At 39.0% G+C, this 20,503-nt stretch overlaps 1 protein-coding gene across 5 annotated transcripts in view; it reads left to right on the top strand.

Moving 5' to 3' along the window:
* The window catches only part of LOC124180343 (octopamine receptor beta-1R-like), a 59,139-nt gene that overhangs the window by 1,699 nt on the left and 36,937 nt on the right, over window positions 1–20,503 (top strand). For 4 of the 5 annotated variants that reach the window (XR_006870240.1, XR_006870239.1, XM_046565782.1 and 1 more), the window contains exon 2: window positions 7,682–8,848. Coding sequence is in view for 3 of the 5 variants with exons in the window: in XM_046565782.1 (XP_046421738.1) it covers window positions 8,091–8,848 (758 nt within the window). In the remaining 2 variants the exon portion in view is untranslated. Of the gene's footprint in view, window positions 1–33; window positions 130–7,681; window positions 8,849–20,503 lie in introns of those variants that run through there. The other variant, XM_046565783.1, reaches the window with a different exon arrangement.

The following is a 20,503-nucleotide window of genomic DNA, read 5'->3' as shown; positions in this document are numbered from 1 at the left end:
TCCACCTCTGATTATTTTGGAGCTGCAACTAGGTTTGGGACTGGGTACCAAATGCTGCAATGATCCAGTTTATTTGGTCTGGAGGTCGTAAAGCTCGGTGTTTCGTACATAACGGCTTATGGCATGAGGGTAATTTAAACTAGGGCAGATCTGCCTGCATTTATGCAATTTATTGTCAGGGTAAATATTTGACCAAAACCCGCCTGAATTTATGCAATTCTTTCTCAGGTTATATTTTTCCAAAAATCTACGTGTTTTCTGCTGCCCAGATTTTGATGATCAGCTTTTGTTTAATTGCTTGCGATTGGCTGACTGCTCAATCTATCATTGGATCGGAGAATGTACCCCGAATTGCATCAATCCAGGCGAACTTACCCCGTGTTAAATTACCCGTAAAGAATTACGTGCACGAAATAACCCGGCATATATCTATTACACCTACTCCGTTGGTGGAGAACAGCAGCAGCGTTCAGCAGAACCCTTATCAAAACGCGAACGGCATTGTCTTTTTCGTGAAGCGCATATATACCTATTACGACCGAAGCGTGCCCACCTTATCTTATAGAGGCCCTGTTATATAGACACGGCTGGGGTGGTGGTCGAGGGATGATTCATCCCCGTTATACTTCTCGGCAATTAATCCTACCGAAAAACGGTCGGTCTGCTGCTGCTGCTGAGTTTCTGTTCGCTATACCAGGACGAGGAGAAGAACAAGGATGCTAATGGGATATAGGATCGGGTCGGGATTATACTATATGAGTGTGAGAACAGAGAGTCTGGGGCCTCTCTACGGCAAAGATCGACCTGATCATCCTCAATTATTTATGTATATCTTCTATAATGTGTCAAGCTTTAACCGAAAACATTACGAGAAATAATTAACTACCAAGATATACAGACGAAATGAAAAATCATAATTTCGAAAACAGAATAAAATATTACACCGAATTGAATTTCATCTGTACTCCGCAATTCAATAAGAGCCTCTACTTCTTCACCCTCTCTTTCTCTTTCTCTGTCGTTCGTTCGCTCGCTCGCTCGTTCCCCATTTGAAACATTTATTCAGCTCAGTTTCATTTCGTTCCAGCTACTTCTCGCTTGGTTTTTACTCTCTTTTCTTTCCTCAATCTTTTTTTACTTCACTTTATTTTATTTTATTTTATTTTATTTTATTTTATTTTATTTTCTTTTATTTCATTTTATTTCACGTGTATGCCAAGAGTTCTTCTGGAAAGGATCTGATCGTAGTACGCACGAATCAACTTGCTTAATTTTGATTGACTGACATTCGTGCTCGTAGCCAGAAGCGAACCTTCGCTGACAAGAATAAATTCTCTAGAATCGACTGGCTGTTGAGTGAGTCGGCAGTAACCTCTCGCCTATTAAGGGTGCGTTCCGAAATAAACGCCCAGTACATTCAAAACATTTTTTTATCTATTTTGCGCTGTCGAGTTCTTGAATAGCTCTGCTTCTACTCTAGGGAGTTTTAGTGCCACCAGCTAATTTCGGAACGCACCTTAAGAATCCACGGATCACGACGCTGCCGCGATCCACCATGCACCGGTCACTCTGCCTATCATGCTGGTAACATTTTTACAAGGCTGGCTACGCCTATAAACTAGACTAGCTGCAATCGTCAGAGCAGATCTTGTCAAGAAGGATTCTCGGTATAATGTCTCTTCCGAGTTTCGTTCTTGCCTACTGTAATATATTATAGGGTATTTTAGAGGTGGATGTCTTAGGGTTAGAAGGACTCTTTATTATGACACGTGTGTATGACTACGTAACTGTATGCAGAGAGTTAGCTAACTTATCTCTAGGGATATATCTAGGAACTAAGCATAAAGATACATCTACATACTTATATTATTAAATGCGATATATCTATAATCTGCATATAGGTATATACAAGGGGTTTATCCATCTGCAGTTACCGAGTTGAGAAAATGTTAACTACTGAGATAAAGCGAATCCTTGCGGAAATTATAGAACCTTGAATTTTAAAATGTGTAAGCGAGTACTTGAAACCAATTAGTACAAATACAGTAAAAGCCCTGACGACGAGCAATACTAGATAGGAGTAAAGCGTGTAATAATATAAAATATAAATATATGCCGAGCATATAGATCGAAGAAGTAAATGGAATAATCTAGAGAATTCACAATGTACAACGTATGGAATGTGAAAAGGGCATGCGAATACACATCACACATGTTGTAAGCTGTGATAAAAACTCCCAGGGCGATTGAAATTTATGAATATAAATTTCGCGTTTCCCCGTCGCTTTGCGGGAGCCCTAGAATTCAAAATATAAAGCAAAGCAGTAATATAAAACAAAATGAACACATACGAAATACAATGCGAAGAATTCAAAATGTAGCGATCAAGAAAAAAAAATGATGCAAGACATTTTATTTCTGTACGGATTTATCGTTATAAATAACAATATATATATATATATACATATATTGAGAAGATCCATTAATTTTCGACTAAAACGTGCCCACACAGGTCACCAAATTCATCGCCTATTTCTTTACTGAAAGTACTCTCGAACAAACAGATTCCCTGAAATTTTCAGATTTTTAAACTTTTCCGTTTTTGATTTATTATGTTTTCAAGGCTTAGAGTTCATTTCTTTTCGATACGTCGCCGTTTCTCGCAGTCTGGTCTGACTGCTTCGAAAAGGACTTATTTTGTTGGTGTTTCAATGTAGTCTTAAAATTGTCAAGAAAATTTGTAATGGGTTGAAAAACGCCAAAGATATGCAAGTTTTATCCATAAAACCGCATGATTTTCGCAAAGTTCAATATTCTTTTTCACCTTTTATCATTATTTTGGTCTTTCTTTACAGTTAAGCTATCTCCAGATAACATAATCCAACATTATTGCGCAGTGTGTGTACAACGTTACTATAGTTCTAAGAAAAGTTATAATGATACAAAAAAGTTATAAGGGTGCGAAAATTATACGGTTTTATTGATAAAACTTGCATGTCTTTGGTGTTTTTCGACCGATTTCAAATTTTTTTGACAATTTGGACACTACCCAATAATTGTAATAACTGAAATAAGCCCTTTCTGAAGTAAATAGGACTAGACTGCGAGAAACGGTGACGCATTGAAAAAAAATGGAGTTTAAGCTTTGAAAAAATTATAAATAAAAAACGAAAAAGTGTCAAAATCTGAAAATATTAAGAAATCTGTTTATCGGGGAGAACTTTCAATAAAAAAATCTGCGACAAAACCGATGATATTAGTACGCACTTTTTCGTCGAAAATTCATGGATCTTCCTATATATATGGGGCTGTCCCCTAAGCACGACATACTTTCAGACCTCACCACCACCGATTCAATCCATTTTTTTATGTTATTGTTATAGCTCTAAAACATTCTTCTGAATTTTATTTGTATTATGTTGGCCAACCCCTTTTGAGCGATTAGATTTTTTAAACTTAAAATTTGCACCATTTTGCAATTCTGAAAAAATTCGCCAAAATGATCTCAATGAAGTAGAACAAGACATCAACATCCACTTCCAAAACGTCGGTGGGATTTTTGTTACATTGTTTTTTGATTATTCAATAATTTCATTCGACAAAACGCGTCACTTACGACTTCTAACATTCCATGAATATGCTGTTCAATTGTTGGTTGATGATATTTTGGAAAATAAGGAATGAAAAAATTCATAAATTCAGCTCGTTGATCACTTGTGAATTTATTTTGATGAAAGAGTCACTTGTTTCATAAAATATACTATCTATTATTGTTTCTATTACTAGGGGCTTCGCCCCTGCGCGCTTCGCGCGCCAACCCCATCTCGGCGCTACGCGCCTCACTATTTCCTTACGCATTGTCTAGTAGACAGGCGAATTCCTTCATTTTGATTTAATGACAGGTCCTGCACTTGCTGTCCACTTCAATTCCTTCTGTGCTTACTTTTCTTTTTCTTATCAATCTAAGCTTCCATTCGTTGGTTGAAAATTGGTGTTCCTTCTCTATTGATATCTATCTATTTCCTTGACTTGCTGAATTATTTTTGCTACCGCTCTGCCCGTTATTCTCCAAAATCACCGTCTTTATATTATTTTTTTCTCTATATTTATGTTGCTGTTCACTCCGTAAAACACCTCTTTCTCTTGTGGTCAACATCGATCATGGTCGTCCTCTTGCCTGGTTATAGGAATATTTGTTTATTATTATTCTCTAGCTTATTTGGTTCTTCGCACTTAAAATTTTATTTTCCTTTTTCCTTTGTGATACTTCCGACCATCCACCATCTTCATCGCCTTGTCTGCTGGTTGAAACTCCTCCTTTCTGTTCGTTGGTTGAAAAGCCAGTATGATATTTTTTGTTCGCTTCCCTATATTTTCGCTGCTGTTCCCGTCGTCTAATTTTTCGCTCTTCTATGTACATCACATTGGTTGGTCGTCCTCTCGATTTATTTTCCGAATCAATCATCGCAATCGATTCTTCTAATTCTTCGACACCCTTCGTTGAATTATTTTTACTGCCGCTCTGCCGGTTATTCTCCAAAATCACCTTCTTTATATTATTTTTTTCTCTATATTTGCGTTGATGTTCATTCCGCAAAACACCTCTTTCTCTTGTGGTCAACATCGATCCTGGTCATCCTCTTTCCTGGTTATACGAATATTTGATTGATGTTATTTAGATTTACTATTATTTGATTGTTACTTTTCATACTTATTACTCACTATCTGAATTTTATTTTGGTTCTGCAAGACATCAAAGTGTCCACTGTCTCCGTCGCCGGTGAAGAGTAGCGAGAATTGTGTTCCATTTTGTGATCCGATCCGGTGTGGATGAATTTGTTCTTCGCGATACACGACTAAACATATCTTAAAAATATCCGCAGCTGCATATATTGCATTTTTATTCATATGTGATTTGTAATCACCAGGTCACCTAATCACAGCACCGTTTGACTCATTACCTGTAATAAAACCCGCAAATGTAGACCAATTATCCACTATATTTGAAACGATACTCAGTCTCACCTCTTCGTGTCGATCTTGAGTGCCGTATACATAATACGCCAACGCGCGAAAAAGACAATTCCTGTCGGGAATCATCTTGATAATTTTCGTTTGCATGTTCTTTTTTTGCGCGTCAGAAACAGATACCTATAAAGATATTTGTCAAAGACTGTCATAAACAGCCGATGACAGCTGTCAAAGGGTTTGCTAGATGCTTTTTGTTTTGTTTTCGGGATCTCACCCCACCGCCAACTTCATGCGTATACTATTGTTATTATAATCTTTTTCTACATTCATTTGTTTGAAACTTTTTTATTAGATAGAGAGATACAATTCGTAAGTTATGTTGATTAGATTGGCAGAATGATCCATTAATAACAGTAAAAATAGTTTATAAGTTGAATAGTTTCTATAATGAATTTTGCATGATCGTGTACAAGATATAAACTTTGATGTAAACAATAGTATATAGTATATTTTGGAAAAAAAGTGATTCTTCGATCGAAATAAATTTTCAAATGATCAACCAGCTGGATTCTTGAATTTTTTCATTCGTTGTTTCCTAAAATATCATGAACCACCATTTCACCTACATTTTTGGAAGTGGGACGTTCTTCGACGTCATCGACAGAATTTTCGTAATTTTTTTCAGAATTCACAAATTGGTGCAAATATTAAGTTAAACAAAATTCATTATTCAGAAAGGTGTTACATCGTTCAAACCTCGGATTCCTTTCCCACACTCTTACAGCTACCTTATACCCTGCATTCTCTTTTTACCATCATATCACGACCACGGTTCCCATACCGAATTAGCAGATTGCTCCCTCCACCGCTAAACTGCAATTAGCTAGCCTCGACGTCCTTCCTTCCATATACTCACTCTAAAGTCATTTTTCATTCAGCCAACATCCAAATTCATCTCACATTCCGAAATCAAACCGAATTTTTCCCTTTTCCTTCCTACGAATAATTTCTCCTCCACGTGTTCTCATTGTACTCTAAATGATATATTTTACAATAAATCAATTATATACAGTCCATAAGGCATACTCTACGTCCAACTACACGTCGATTAATCACTTATGTGCCACTACTCCCAATGCAGGTAATGAGTGTAGGTGGAAGGAATCGAATTTGAGAGAGTTGAATGTTGTAGCTTCTGGTAGCCGCTCATCGAAATCTATACAATGTACCCCGTAACAAAGGGTTGGTCCAAAAGATTTTTGAAATTTCAACAGCATGTTTTAGAGCTATAACAACAATATGAAAAAATGGGTCGAATCGGAGAATGTGAGGTTTGGAGATGTATCGTATTGAAGTGGACACCCTCATACGTATATCTATATAGTCGCGAAAATGTAGGTATAATATGGAAGTATGTTCGGGGCAGAAGTTATAAAAATTCAATGGGATCATTGAAAGGGTAAAAGGATGGAAAGAATCAGGGGATATTAATTTCTTGCAAATTTATCTGTGTACGTATCATGAGAATATGTACACAGTGATGTACTTAATGTACTATATATATATATATACCTATACACGGGCCGAAGGATCGGAACGGCCCGATCGATTAGAGGGTGAAAAAACAAGTAGGTACTTCGAGTGAGCGAATGAGTGAGCAAGTGCTTATCTATTATACACGTAGTAGTGGTGAATAAGTACATATACATGTACGTAGGTATGTACGTTCGCATAACGTAAGGGGGGGTAGGTAATAGGTTGCGGTGACAGTTTAATTGCTTTTTGATGTATACCTTATACATACCTTACAAAAGTAGGTGACATTATAACCGCACAGTATTGATGCATAAATAAGTTCAAGAGAATGAAAAATACCGACGATAATGATGACGATTGCAACGACGTTAAGATAGAAACTATTCCTGCAAACGTGTTCACATTCAAACGTGTTCAAATTCTTACAAAATGAAAAGTTCAATGGAACTTCTGTCATACTAATTGAGTATCCGAATTACTTGAGATTCCAACGCGTTACAAGACTAAATAATTTTATATGAGTATAATATACTTATGTGTATTACAACCACGACTCATAAAGTCGTGACGGACTTTGATTTGTTAGCCGCTACGGGTTTTAATTACATACGTACTATACACCTAATCACCCAGGATTCACACGAACAAACGCACAAAGTTCCAAGCTAGTCTTTCCTAAAGCAGCGTCGTTAATTGCTTGTTTACTGCTGGCGCTTGCCTCCCGTTAATATCTTTTTCTTCTCCTTTATCCGAACACTTCTATTTCCACTTTTCCCTTGGTGAAAATTTTTTCGTGCTCACGGGTGGTCCGTATTATTTTGCTCTCCAATGATCGATCACAAACCGGGTGTTTTACTGTTTTTGGCACTGTTCTTATTATAGTATATAAGCAAGCCAACAATTTGACAAATAAGCGAAATACTGCAGGAATATTGTGAAGTTAGCGTTGTACGTAATTGGTTTTCTGATTGCGCCGTGAGGGGCGATGGGGGTAAACGATAAACTCTATTTGCAGTAACCGATGAACGTTTCAATATTTCTGATACATCGGTTCTGGTTCTCGAATATATAGGATGAAACAACAAACCTAGTTGAGTACTCAAAAAAAATAACACTGTGTATAGTTGAAACGGAGACGAGCAGAAGAATACATGTTATATACCCATGATTTCAGGGGGACGTTGCGAGATGCGGGAAGTCGAAGGGTGACAGGAACTTCACCAAACCTCCAGGCAACCGATCAAACATGAAGAACGTGCCAAACCAGAGAAAAGAGTCTCGAGTCTTCGTACCTCGACTCAGCAGTTCAAATTTTTAATCCAGACAGTATTTTCGCCCGGTTTACTTGATGCTAAAGTTGGGTTGGAGAACGATAAAGCGACGATGAAGAGCAAACGGGAAGAATACAGGTTTTGGGTATAATGCAGTACAAATTGACAAGGAAACGATGATACGGCCAAAGCTTGATCTAGTTAAAACCCACGCGAGATTCGACGCTCGTCTCGTGGTAAAATCGAGAAAGAAAAGGACGGTTCGTACCTTGGCTTGTGACTGATCGCAGTTGGCTAGACCGGTGAGAAAAGATGGAGTACAACGAAACGCTGGACTTTGAGGAAGAATTCGATTCGATGAACGCTTCGACGGTTGTGACGACAATCCTGAACGGAGATTCTGGGCCGCACAATGACTCGACGGGTGCGGTAAAGGAGAATGAGGATATCGAGCACGTCCTGCTGCAGGTGGTTAAGGCCTCCATAATGGGTTTCATAATCCTCTGCGCCCTCTTCGGCAACCTGTTGGTCATAGTGTCGGTGATGCGGCATCGTAAACTACGCGTGATAACGAACTACTTCGTGGTGTCGTTGGCGCTTGCCGACATGCTGGTTGCCATATTCGCGATGACGTTCAACGCGAGCGTCGAGCTTTCCGGGCGATGGCTCTTCGGGTACTTCATGTGCGACGTGTGGAACTCGCTCGACGTATTCTTCAGCACCGTCTCGATCCTCCACCTCTGCTGCATCAGCGTAGACCGCTACTACGCCATCGTTCAGCCCCTCGACTATCCCCTAATCATGACCAACCTCAGACTCGGTACGATGCTCAGCGTAGTTTGGTGCTCGCCGGCCGTCGTCAGCTTCGTGCCGATATTCGCCGGCTGGTACACGACACCCGAACACCTTCAGTACCGCTCCAATTATCCGGATGTTTGCGTATTTCACGTTAATCAATTCTACGCAGTCGTCAGCTCCAGCGTAAGTTTCTGGGTACCCGGCATTATCATGATCGCAATGTACTACAAGATCTATCAGGAGGCCGATCGCCAGGAACGAATGCTTTACAGGTGAGTCTCTCGCAGATGATCAATCGTTACTTCTCACATCATAAATCACCCTGTATATTTACAGATAGCACAAGTCTTCAACGATAACGTGTTATAGGATTATCACTCAAAGTCCATGCAGATTGATACATTCTCAAAAAGAACCCTCATCTCAAGACATCGTCACTTCCCTTGAGATTTAAAAAAATTCACACCTTTTCAAAATGAAATTATAGTGATACTGGAATGTTGCTTTCTGCTTTCTCAACACGTTCCACCTGCTATCGCCACGAATCTGACGAGAACAAACCCCAACAGGAACGTTGACCGATTTATAGTTTCCTTATTTAAATGCGACGGAAAACATTTTGCTCAAAATCTATCTCAAGTTTTACTTTTCGTTTCTTTTTTTTTTCTTTTGTCTTGTTTTGCAAATAGTTTCGGGGATATTCTCGTGAAATAAATACATTATACGTATATTTTTGAAAAAGATAATTTGCCACGACAAAAATACGGGAGGCATGGGAGAGAACATTCAGAAATGTTGGCCAAAAGCCAGATTGCCAGAGGGAAAGAGAGCTAGAGTCTGGTCTCTCGAGGAAACTAATCCGCTAGCCACGATGGTCCCGAGAGTAATATCGATTTTGCGATGAGACGGTTTTCATCAAAGGTGGTTTGGAACCTTATACATCTCATACTACTCACGGCCTGACGAAAGTCTATAAATTTGTACAAGCTGGGCGCGTTTTCTTTTTTTATCACCTATTTTCTTCTATTTATTGGGGAGAAAAAAAGAAGCGAAGGTTATATTACATAGCCTGATAGCCATACCAGAATCCGATAGCGAATAATAGTAAATAAGTTATAAATTCCAAAACTATACTATACACACACTGCAGCGACGACGACATTATTTGGATAGAAAAATGTCAATGCGAAACATTTTATCGTGCTTTTTGAGTTACGAAAATTTATTGCTATATATTATAATATACATTGGAATCTCTCAGTAGTTCCATTTTTATTCTACCAAAGTCGCCATACAAATTCGCAATATTTTTTACATGATATTCATTCCTCATCGTTTACAAAGCGATTACGGCATAGTCTATTGCAAAAATCATTTCCGTCTGTGAAAATGTATTTGCAGGTATTTACATAATATTATAAGTGATACATTGCTAGTCCAGGTTTAATATACACATACACGAATCTTGGGGCAGAAATTCAGCGATCACGAACAGTAGCCTACACGTAGACCTATTTTTAAACTCCAACCGGCGTATATTCGTAAGGCTTCGAAGTCTGAAGGGATTTGCAGGAGGCTGATTTCGCAGAGGGTATAATACAACCCACATAAAAGCTCAGTCTCGTGGTTAGAACAAGCAATGTTTGAGTAGCTAATGAGCCGCGTCATGCGAAAAGCAAACAGATCATTACGCAATAGGCAGGATTCTTTTCAACCCTTATTTCGGTTGTGCAGATGGTTCACGCCTTTTAGGCAAATTGGGCATTAGAAAAGCCCGCACGAGTTTTCCTCCCCATTAAGCTAGTTCAGAGCCACGGCGTTTTTACCGGCCGCAACTCTAACGACACTTCAGAGGCCGTTTAGCAGGGCGATAAGAGCCAAAACTAGAAAATTCCAACACCATTCCATGGTCGCGAAGGAGAAGAGCACACGTAAGACGGGAAAATTGAAAACGACGAAGCACTGCGCTACACGGCAATAACGATTCATTGACCTGAAATCCCCTCCTCTCTCTTAGTGAATGTTCTCGCTCACTCTCTGAGCTGAATTGCTTTTTGCAGTGGTAAACGAGCGCAAGACCTGCACCTGGTGCTGCTAAAAGATTCTACCAATGCCACGGAGGGAAACACTCGTGACTTTTCTCTCACTGTGATCTTAACGTCCTCGGAACGCGTTGATTTTTCGGATTAGTCTTGATAATTCCTGCACTTGAAGATTTCCACTTCAACTTCACGAGAGAGTAAAAAAGTCTCTGAATTAGCCCTCTACAAACAGTTGTTTCACAACGTTTATCCAGGGTAAATAGAGCGGGTCAATCACCTTGCATTTCACGAAAATTTAGAACATCCTGACGCTGATCAATGATTGGGCTTCGAAAGAGGAAAACACGGCCAAAATCTTGTATGACTGAAATTCTTCGAATTAGCCAATGTTTCTACGTTCAAAACATTTTGCTTTCTGAAAAAACGGGAGTCTGAAATGGTCTGCTGTTAGGTAACCACCGCCGACCTTGGTGGGTCATGTTCGCAGGTAATTGCCTTAAGAAATTTATTAAATTATAAATGTTTCTATTTTTTACGTTCTATCGAGAGTTCAACATTGTAATGTATTGTTGTCCTTAGGGGGTACCTTGCCCCAGGACATTCTGAATAAACGCTTTTCTCTCTCTCTCTCTCTCTCTCTCTCTCTATCCATCCATCCATCCATCCATCCATCCATCCATCCATCCATCCATCCATCCATCCATCCATCCATCCATCCACCCACCCACCTACTTACCTACCTACCTACCTACCTACCTACCTACCTCCCCCTCCCCCTCAGCCTACTTTGGCGCCCATACTTTTTCATTTGCCTACGGTACATGTCTTTTATGTCAATGCACCGTAAGCTTGTCCAATATGCCCATGGATAAAAATAAAATATCTTTCTATGAATCTATCTCTGCTTGCCCAGTCCGCGTGTGTAGATTTATTTTCAAGTGTGAATACACTTATCACGGCAAACTTCCCTGCATTGATGCGACCATAACATCGGATTATCTTGGTGTTATCCGAGTTGCACACTGATGTTGTATACACAGTGCAGGCAGATAAAGAAGCGGAAGGATGATGGCTCATTCATACGTGAGGTTGTGGTTCTCCTCTTCCTTTTTCCTCTTTCGCTAACATTATCATCGATGCTTTATACCCGCCTCTATACTTCACCGTTGCTCCCCCCACGAATCAGATAACCTTGTAGTACACAACGGGCTTCCCTCGAAAGCTTACATAAAAATGCCAGTTAACTCGCGATGCACGGCAGTTGTGTATACTAGTAATAAATCAGTAAACGAGCGAAGGTTTGATGATCTAACAAGGAATGTATCTCAGGGCGATCTCTCCGATTTGGTTTCTTTTGTAATGTGTTACGGTAGACTAAAATCTAAGCGACACGTATTTTTTTTTATCTCCTATTGAAGGGGATGAAAACGACCCCCAAAGATGGGCACCCAACGGAGTGATTTCATCATTTAAATACATCAAGCGCATCAAGAAATCACTCCGTTAGGTACCTATCTTTAGGGGTTATTTTCACCGCCTTAAAATGTTTGATGGCGGATAAAAAAAAATACGCGCTGCTTAGTTTCGAATCTACTATAACATATGACAAAAGAGATCAAATCGGAGAGATCGACCTGAGATACCTTCCTTGTAAGAGTGTCCACTTCAAAACAAAGAAGTTATCATAAAGACAAATTATGTATCTCATGATGATCATCATACCTTCCAGCTTTAGAAAATTTCAATTAACTTCTCTGAGTTTGATTCCCTGTACATCAAAAAATTGGCCGTAGTTAGTATAGGTGTACGAGTCGATGGGTAGATATAGCTAGGATGAGAATAGGTGGAGAAACGCTTTTAGCTTGATTGACAGTATTTGCAGTGTGACGGCGTTGCGCGGGAGGCAGAGGAGGAGTATGTTCACTGATTTACGCTCTAAAGCAAATAACCATCCCCGCAACATCCATCGCATCTCTACCTTGCACCAGAGAGATTTATCGATCCTCATTACGTGCATATTATAATACAATTACCCGTTCAGATGCAATTAAAAACTTGATTAGAAATTCCGTCGCAGAGTAAATGCACGTCACGTTGCAGTAGCAGCAGCAGCAACAGCACGGAGTGTTAAAGACAAGGATGCAAATAAGCATGGTAGCTAGATATAGGCTGATCATCAGTTATAAGTACTTATGCTTCCGAAGTATAATATTGCTCTCACATATTTATGGGTCATTCCATGTCAATTCAACGACGCTGCGACGGCGACCCTCTTAGATTTTTATAATTTTTTAATATGTTTTTATACATATAGAAAGAAGTCCACGGTTAAATTTTTAGCTCTTTATCTCTTCCCATTCCGGAGTTGTAGATTTTTGAAGAAATTAACGAAAACAATTCATGTTTCTGACAATAATTGAAATAACCTAATTCAATACAAAAATTTTTAAGTATTTTTTGATGCTCTTTCTGAAAAAAAATACAAGAATTGAAAAAAAAAATTTTCTTCATGCTTTTTTGGCCACTTTTAATCGAAAAATTGGATTTTCGTTCAATGGGATACTTTTGATTTTATCCAAAAAAATTTACCAAATTCTACGTTAAAGAACCGAATTTTTGAGCTATTATAGAAGATGGGCTTTCAATAACTTCTAGTGAAAATAATTTGAAAACAAATTTTTTTTCAGTAATTTTGATTTATTTTCCTTCTCAGAACGTAGTTTTCAAAACAAATTTTTTTTCGGTAATTTTGATTTATTTTCCTTCTCAGAACGTAGTTTTCAAATTATTTGCACTAGAAGTTATTGAAAGCCCATCTTCTATTTTGGCTCAAAAATTTTGTTTTTTAACGTAGAATTTGGTAAATTTTTTTGGATAAAATCGAAAGTGTCCCATTAAACGAAAATACAATTTTTCGATTAAAAACGGCCAAAAAGCATGAAGAAATTTTTCTTTACAATTTGCGTATTTTTTTTCAGAAAGAGCATCAAAAAATACTTAAAAATTTTTGTATTGAATTAGGTTATTTCAATTATTGTTAGAAACATGAATTTTTTTCGTTAATTTCTCCAAAAATCGACAACTGCGGAATGGGAAGAGATAAAGAGCTAAAAATTTAGCTGAGGACTTCTTTCTATCTGTATAAAAACACATTAAAAAATTATAAAAATCTAAGAGGGTCACGGTCGCAAAGTCGTTAAATTGACATGGAATGACCCTTATACACTTATAACGAAATAAGAGAAAGAAGCTTGATCCAATGCGGTAAATTGAAATTGATGAATTGCAGAGAACGAAGGCAGTGCAGGAGTCCCGGATTTTTGTGACGTTGATAAAACGAAGAAACTATTCCTTACGATTAAATATAATTGTAAGCGACAAAATAGCAACTGGTCGTTGAACTTATACGACAACGTTCTTCGTATCTTTCAGAAGAATCCCATTATTTTCCCTGTGAATCTTCGTGGTAATACGTCGTCTTGTGCACGCAATACATTGCAGTGAACTATAACCACGATGATAATAATAATAGCAGTTAAAATGCACTCTCGGTCTATTACATGCATAATACGACAATCCTTAGTAAGTATACGAATGATAGGTATACGAAATCCTGGTATGTGTGATAAGGTACATAAAAATGAGATATTTATACATATACAGTGTATACCTTAATATATATATATATATATATCTATATATATATATCTATATCTATAATCCATTGTCAGAGAAGAGAGATCTCTCAGAGTCTTTCGCGGATGGTAGATATTAAATGTTTTTGATTTCCCAAGAGACTGTGATGAAAGTGCTCCCTCTCTCTTTCTCTTTCTCATTCTATCTCTTATTCTTTTCCTCTGTTTCACTGGAATTTGTGCATTATATCTATAATGTTTAAAATCAAGACGGAGAGAGAATAGATGAAATGGGAGTGCGAAAGAGAAAGTTCCGAAAAATCAGTGAAATGTACGATTCTTCAATCTGAATAAATATATATTTTCCTTCACGTGCGAGATTCTCATAAATACGTGGCGAGAATGTCTCCAAGAATTTCAAAATCATTACTGTCATCAACGTTTATTTATTTCGCAAAGATTGTTCTCCCCGCGATAAACGACAAAAGTCTAATTTATTACTTTCCGCATATCGTATACTCCAAGTTTGACGCCATCCAAGATAAAGAAAAAGCGAGCCTCGTAGTGTAACAACCGCGTTGAAAAATTCACAATTCGTAGTGTAATCCATATACGTGTATGTATGTATGTATCTATATGTATACCTGTGCAGAGCTGGTCTCTGGAATAACAACTGCGGGAACGACGGTAAAATATTTTTTGTTTCATATGGTAATAGATTTTTACGAGTACCGTAACGCATATAACCTGCGACCGCGTATAGTAATGGAAAACTATACGTACCTATAATATACTTATCCAGCTCTCCAGACTTCTATTCAAATTTCTTATAGCCAATTTCATTTTACTTCCAATCACATTATACCCTCATAAATTCCCACAGAATCATGTTACGTTAGATTTTTAATCTTCAAAGCATCGTGTTTGTTTGTATGATAATTATTTTACAAGAAGCAAACAAACTGTAAAGGGCGGCGCAAACTCGTATTTAACATTAAATTACGTTCGCCATACATAAGGTGTTCGAGTTGAAATGAAAGGAATAAAAATGATCAGCGAACTATAATCAAACAGCAATTCGGGGCTCTAACAAAAGCCACGAAGGACCGCAGAGTCTAATCGAAATGTGTGATGAGACGGTACAATAAAACGTCGGAAAGGTTAAATAACAGAGTGTCTAGCTAAATAGAGACCGTTGCGCGGGGAGCAACTATTCACTCGGTGGATCCTCCATAAATCTCGACTGATCCAATGCTACAATAACGGTAGTGACTTGGAACGGAAATCTGATCTTCCTGCCAGTGATACCCGTCTACGTACCCTCAGGATGTAAAGTGGCTAAAAGCGAAGTCAAGGGAATAGAATAGAATGGAAGGAGCTGCGGAAAGGAAAGAAGCTTTACTCGAGCATGAATGAATTTAACTCTGCAGACAAGAGAGATGTGCGAAGAATCTTTGAAACGAATTTCCCTGACCCCTCCTCTGAGGGAGCATATTGTCCCGATCCAACTTTGAAATTAAACTGGCGTGCACGTCTGTCAAGTGAAATTCTAAATATACGTAACAACAATATTCTATGTTACAAGCAGCTAGTCATCCGAAATCCAACTACGTTCCCTAGAGTGTAGAGACAACATGCTGATACGGACTCTGTCCTGACGGCGAGGCATCATCAGGAGTGACGGAGAAAAAAGAAATTTCACGAAATGGTGGAGAGACGCAAGAGCAAGAGAGTACGTCTCGTTCTCTCTCTCTCTCTCTCTCTCTCTCTGAAAGGAATTTTAAGTAGCCTTAGATAGCGAGGGTCTGCGTAAGCGAAAATTTATATGGAAGCATAGCGAGCCAAGAGGGACTCTCGGTGGTTGGTTAGGTGAGCGATGCTGGTCTGAATATAATGGACACTGTGTCTCTTTTTCCTACCCAGTTTCTGGCTTTTTTGTTATCTCCTTATCCTATCGCTTAAAGTGCGGTACAGACGAACTAACGTCGGGTAAGCCCCATTTACGGTCTTTACTTATGTTGCTCATGGGGGAAAAATGATTATTCATCGTAGAGTTAATCATTGTCAGGTATTACAAATTGACTACATGTGAATAACAGGGTAATTTGACCCGTTATTCACGTTTTTCTCTCCGTCCATTTATCTCCTTGCCAAAAGGATATGCTAAAACATTAATTTTTAGTGCAATTCACATTCACGTTATCCTGAAATTTTTATACTTGAATAAAAAAATATGTAAATATATAGCAATGCAAGACTCGGTTCGTCACTTGCATAATAGGAGTTGGATTACGTTTAGTTCGATTTCGAAGCGTCGAGGGAACACGTTGCAATGCCCACCAGTAGTCCTGCAGTAATAGTGATAGTGACAGCTACTGTAACGCGCAATTAGAAGTAAATGGGTGTGTAGTGCATGCATTCCCGTGAACATACTGTTAGCGCCGGCAACGGTGCATAATGGAGAGATAAGATAGCAGTATCGAATTTCTTTGAGAAGTACGATGAACGAATTCAATTTGTCGTTCCTCGCGCATGCCAAAGTACAATACTTATGTATCGTGGTACCCAAAGGCAATTTCAACGTCGTTAAGTTACCTCCTTTGTATTCGTCGCAGATATTGCGCGAGACGCAAGGTGTAAAGGTACGTACATACATTGGAAGACGCAGTCATAAGTCCATGCGCCATTTTGTGCGTTCGACGGTTTTTTCACGGTGTACAAAATGGCGCGTCATAATCACGGCGTGGAGAAATTACGGTATGTGTGTAAAGGTAGGAAAAGCGACACGATTCAATCAATCCTCTGCACGACTGATTTTCCACCTTTTCGATTTGGAAACTCGGCTCTTGTACGTTACACGCTCGTGTCCATCACACTCTCTCAGGTGAGGACCATGGGGGACGGAAAGAGGGACTTATGAAACGTGAAAACGTTCTCTCGCGCCTCCCACGCGGAATATTGTATAACTTCTCTAAGTACTTCGGCAAACTTCATCTTCCAGCGATGAAAACTCGCACGTTGCCCGCCTGTCCCACCTTACCCTTACTAATTCTATGTATTTCTTTCTCTCTTCTAGTGGGAGGTGTAAGATACGGTGTATACGCGTATAGTAACACGATTCCTAAAGATCTCTGATTGTCAAATCAAAGAGAAGAAAACCGAGATGCGATTGCATCCGACTCGCGCCGCGAGTAAGAATTTCTATATCATACCTACGCATTTGTTCGATTTTCATATCTTCTTCACTCTTACAGTATTGCAATAACCTCTTGTCTTGTTCAAACCGTTGCTGCATCATCATTGATGTAGGTTGAAGGATTGCGGACGGCAGACTTGAATTCGATATTGCTAATGGAATCCTCCTCCTCGAGCAGCGAAAGGTTATAATCTTGTTTTCCAGGGAGCTCGCAGTATTTTTTGCCCTTGCAAACGGTATTCTCGTCTCTCTTGAGTCACGCTCCTCCGCGAAAGACGGAGGGGTGATAAATTCTACGAGCATGAGAACTCTTCTTGATGCAACTGTCGTGTACAACTCTAACGGTTCTCTTCTGCCGAGCCTGATGTACGCTGATATTCCAGTCCAACTTTCATACGCCCATATTCATAACCAATTTAACGTTTCTGATGTTCGAGTGTAATATGTGACTCCGTCTTCCATGTTTTATACTCCCAATCCTGGGTCTGCTTGTGATGATCGTATTTTGAGAGTACCTATAATACGCTCTTCGTGTGGAGTCGCCTGAAGTTATGCATCAGTGGTCAGTCAACTGAATTCACCTGAAATCACTATTTCAAAATTATACCTACAAGGTCGGAATGACGGGTAGATAAATCGTGCCGCAAAGAGGAGGACGGGTAGGAAAGGCTATAGCGACCAGAGAGATCAAACTCATTCGAATTTCCCAAAGCAAAATAGCGTTTCAAATCTTTTGAAGTTTAGCAATCTTGAAGTGAGAGTTACAGTATGCGGTACTAAGGGTTATACCTATAATAACGTAGCTGTATCCCGGTGAAAAGTTCTGAACTTCTTGCTGATTATAGGCTAGAGCGAGAGAGAGAGAGAGAGAGAGAGAGAGAGAGAGAGAGAGAGAGAGAGAGAGAGAGAGAGAGAGAGAGAGAGAGAGAGAGAGAGAGAGAAAGAGAGAAAGAGAGAGAGAGGGAGGGAGGGCGGGAGGGAGGGAGGGAGGGAGGGGGAGTTACAATATCGACGGTATAAAAATTATCTCGTTTTTTGCCACCGCGAGTTATTTTTTTTTTCAAAGATCAAAGCCGCACCCCTTTTCGTGGACGATATATCTATATATATTGTATATAGTGTATCTATGTAAAAAATTACACGAGGACATGATGGAAGACCGAGTTATGTGGGTATATAGCTATAGATACCGATACAGAAAATACAACGAGACAGCGGAGATGCGCGGGTAAAAAGAAAGAAAGAATAAGAAACGTGGGGAAAAAACGGAAAAACAATTGTTCAAAGAATGGGTCGTCGACAGAGGTGGACAATCGATCTAGCCTTGCAGGAGGTTAGTTGTCTGTAAAACTGAAAGAATCCCCGGAGCCTGAGTCTAGACTCTAGCTGGTAGCTGATATGGGTGACCTTGAAAGAAATTGCTGTGCAAGTTGTGGCATAACAACTGCACTCTTACATTATTTGACAATGAAGTTGAAACTCTCGTTATATTACCGCGTATCCAGAGTTATAACCTAGCGATATTTATAGCGAAAAATCCCAAGGTCGCATATATCTATACACAAGTTTCTACATTATTTATTGGACGGAGCGCTATTTCCAACCCTACGGATCGCATCGATATTGCATTTTATGGACTGTTGTTACGACTGAGTGGTGCGATAAATAGAACTGTGGTCATTTCTTATTGATGAAGATTTTGGCGGAAGTTGTGCATTAATATGAAGACTGATTAAAACGATCACTGTGACAAGTGGGTATATAAATATTTAAGGAAAGGAGCGCATGAAAGAAGAGAGGGAGGAAGATGATGATGATAATGAGATACGATTGAGTGAGGCAACAACTTTATCTCATTGCAAGGAAATAAAACTTCGGTGCTAAGCGGCCACTAATCAAAGTGCTGCAGAGAGGCAACTTTACTCATAAAACTGTTAATTGCTCGAAAATGTTTGGTATAACATAAAACCGTGGTAATACAAGGAAACAGTGATAAAATAAATATAAATAAGTTTAAATGAAAAAATAAACTGTCCACCTTAAAGTTTCAAGTCCACGGGTGAAACCTTGTTTCTTCTTTTACCTTTCTCATATCTAGTTTCGTTTAGTCTAGCTTAGTTTTGTTTTGCTTGAACCGCTTTTCCCTCGCTAAGCTCTCGACATCTCATCTCAATTAACCTGATTCAAAGTGCATCACCTCAAAGCCGTATCTGATCCACAGGTTCGTCCTGCCTCACGGCTAAAATTTAGAAAAATTCAACTCACCGTACAGGATTCGATTGCTGCGGGCATTCGTCATAGATTTAATCATCGTTTCAGAGGATTATTTGGGTTTAACCAAGATTCGAAAGAATATTCGTTTTCAAAGGGAAATTTCGTCCAGAGAAATTTTCATCTACCTATACACTTTCTCTCTCTCTCTCTCTCTCTCTCTCTCTCTCTTCTATATCGTGAAAATTGCGCAAACTTTGCATAATACCGTCTTAAATATACGATATCGAAGAGAAATTAAACTGAATCATCATTCCCTCTCCGTCTTCCTTACTTTCGAATGCGGTCAAGAAGAACCAATCGAAAAGTTTTAATTACACATTATCACACACATACCCACACACACACACACACACACATACACACATACGCATACTCATATACAATTGCCTCGGACCAATTCTCACACAGCACGAATTTCCCAATACTTTCCTACAGTATATAAAAGGATTTCCAACTTCTCTCTATCTCTCGTTTTCTCTCATCGGATTCCTCTAGATCTACACATATATGATGTAATACTTACAAATACAACCTGATTAGAGAAGTTTTCACATCATGGCGTTGGCCCAGCATCTAGTACAATTGGGTGTATGGTATACATCATACAGGTATACGTACATGTTCACTTAATCTTTTATGGTAAAAAAAAATTCCTCTCCCCCGGCATGTTAAATATCAAAACGAAATATAACGACCTTGTCGTGCGACGAGGCTACGTGTAAACGCGCCAACGCTGCCAGCGTCAAGAAGTCCGTGTATATGTACCCCTATAGACTTTAT

The sequence above is a fragment of the Neodiprion fabricii genome, chromosome 4 (genome assembly GCF_021155785.1).
Source record: "Neodiprion fabricii isolate iyNeoFabr1 chromosome 4, iyNeoFabr1.1, whole genome shotgun sequence".
NCBI lineage: Eukaryota > Metazoa > Arthropoda > Insecta > Hymenoptera > Diprionidae > Neodiprion > Neodiprion fabricii.
Note: the sequence above shows the minus strand (reverse complement) of the source record. Positions and strands in the feature narration are given on the sequence as shown.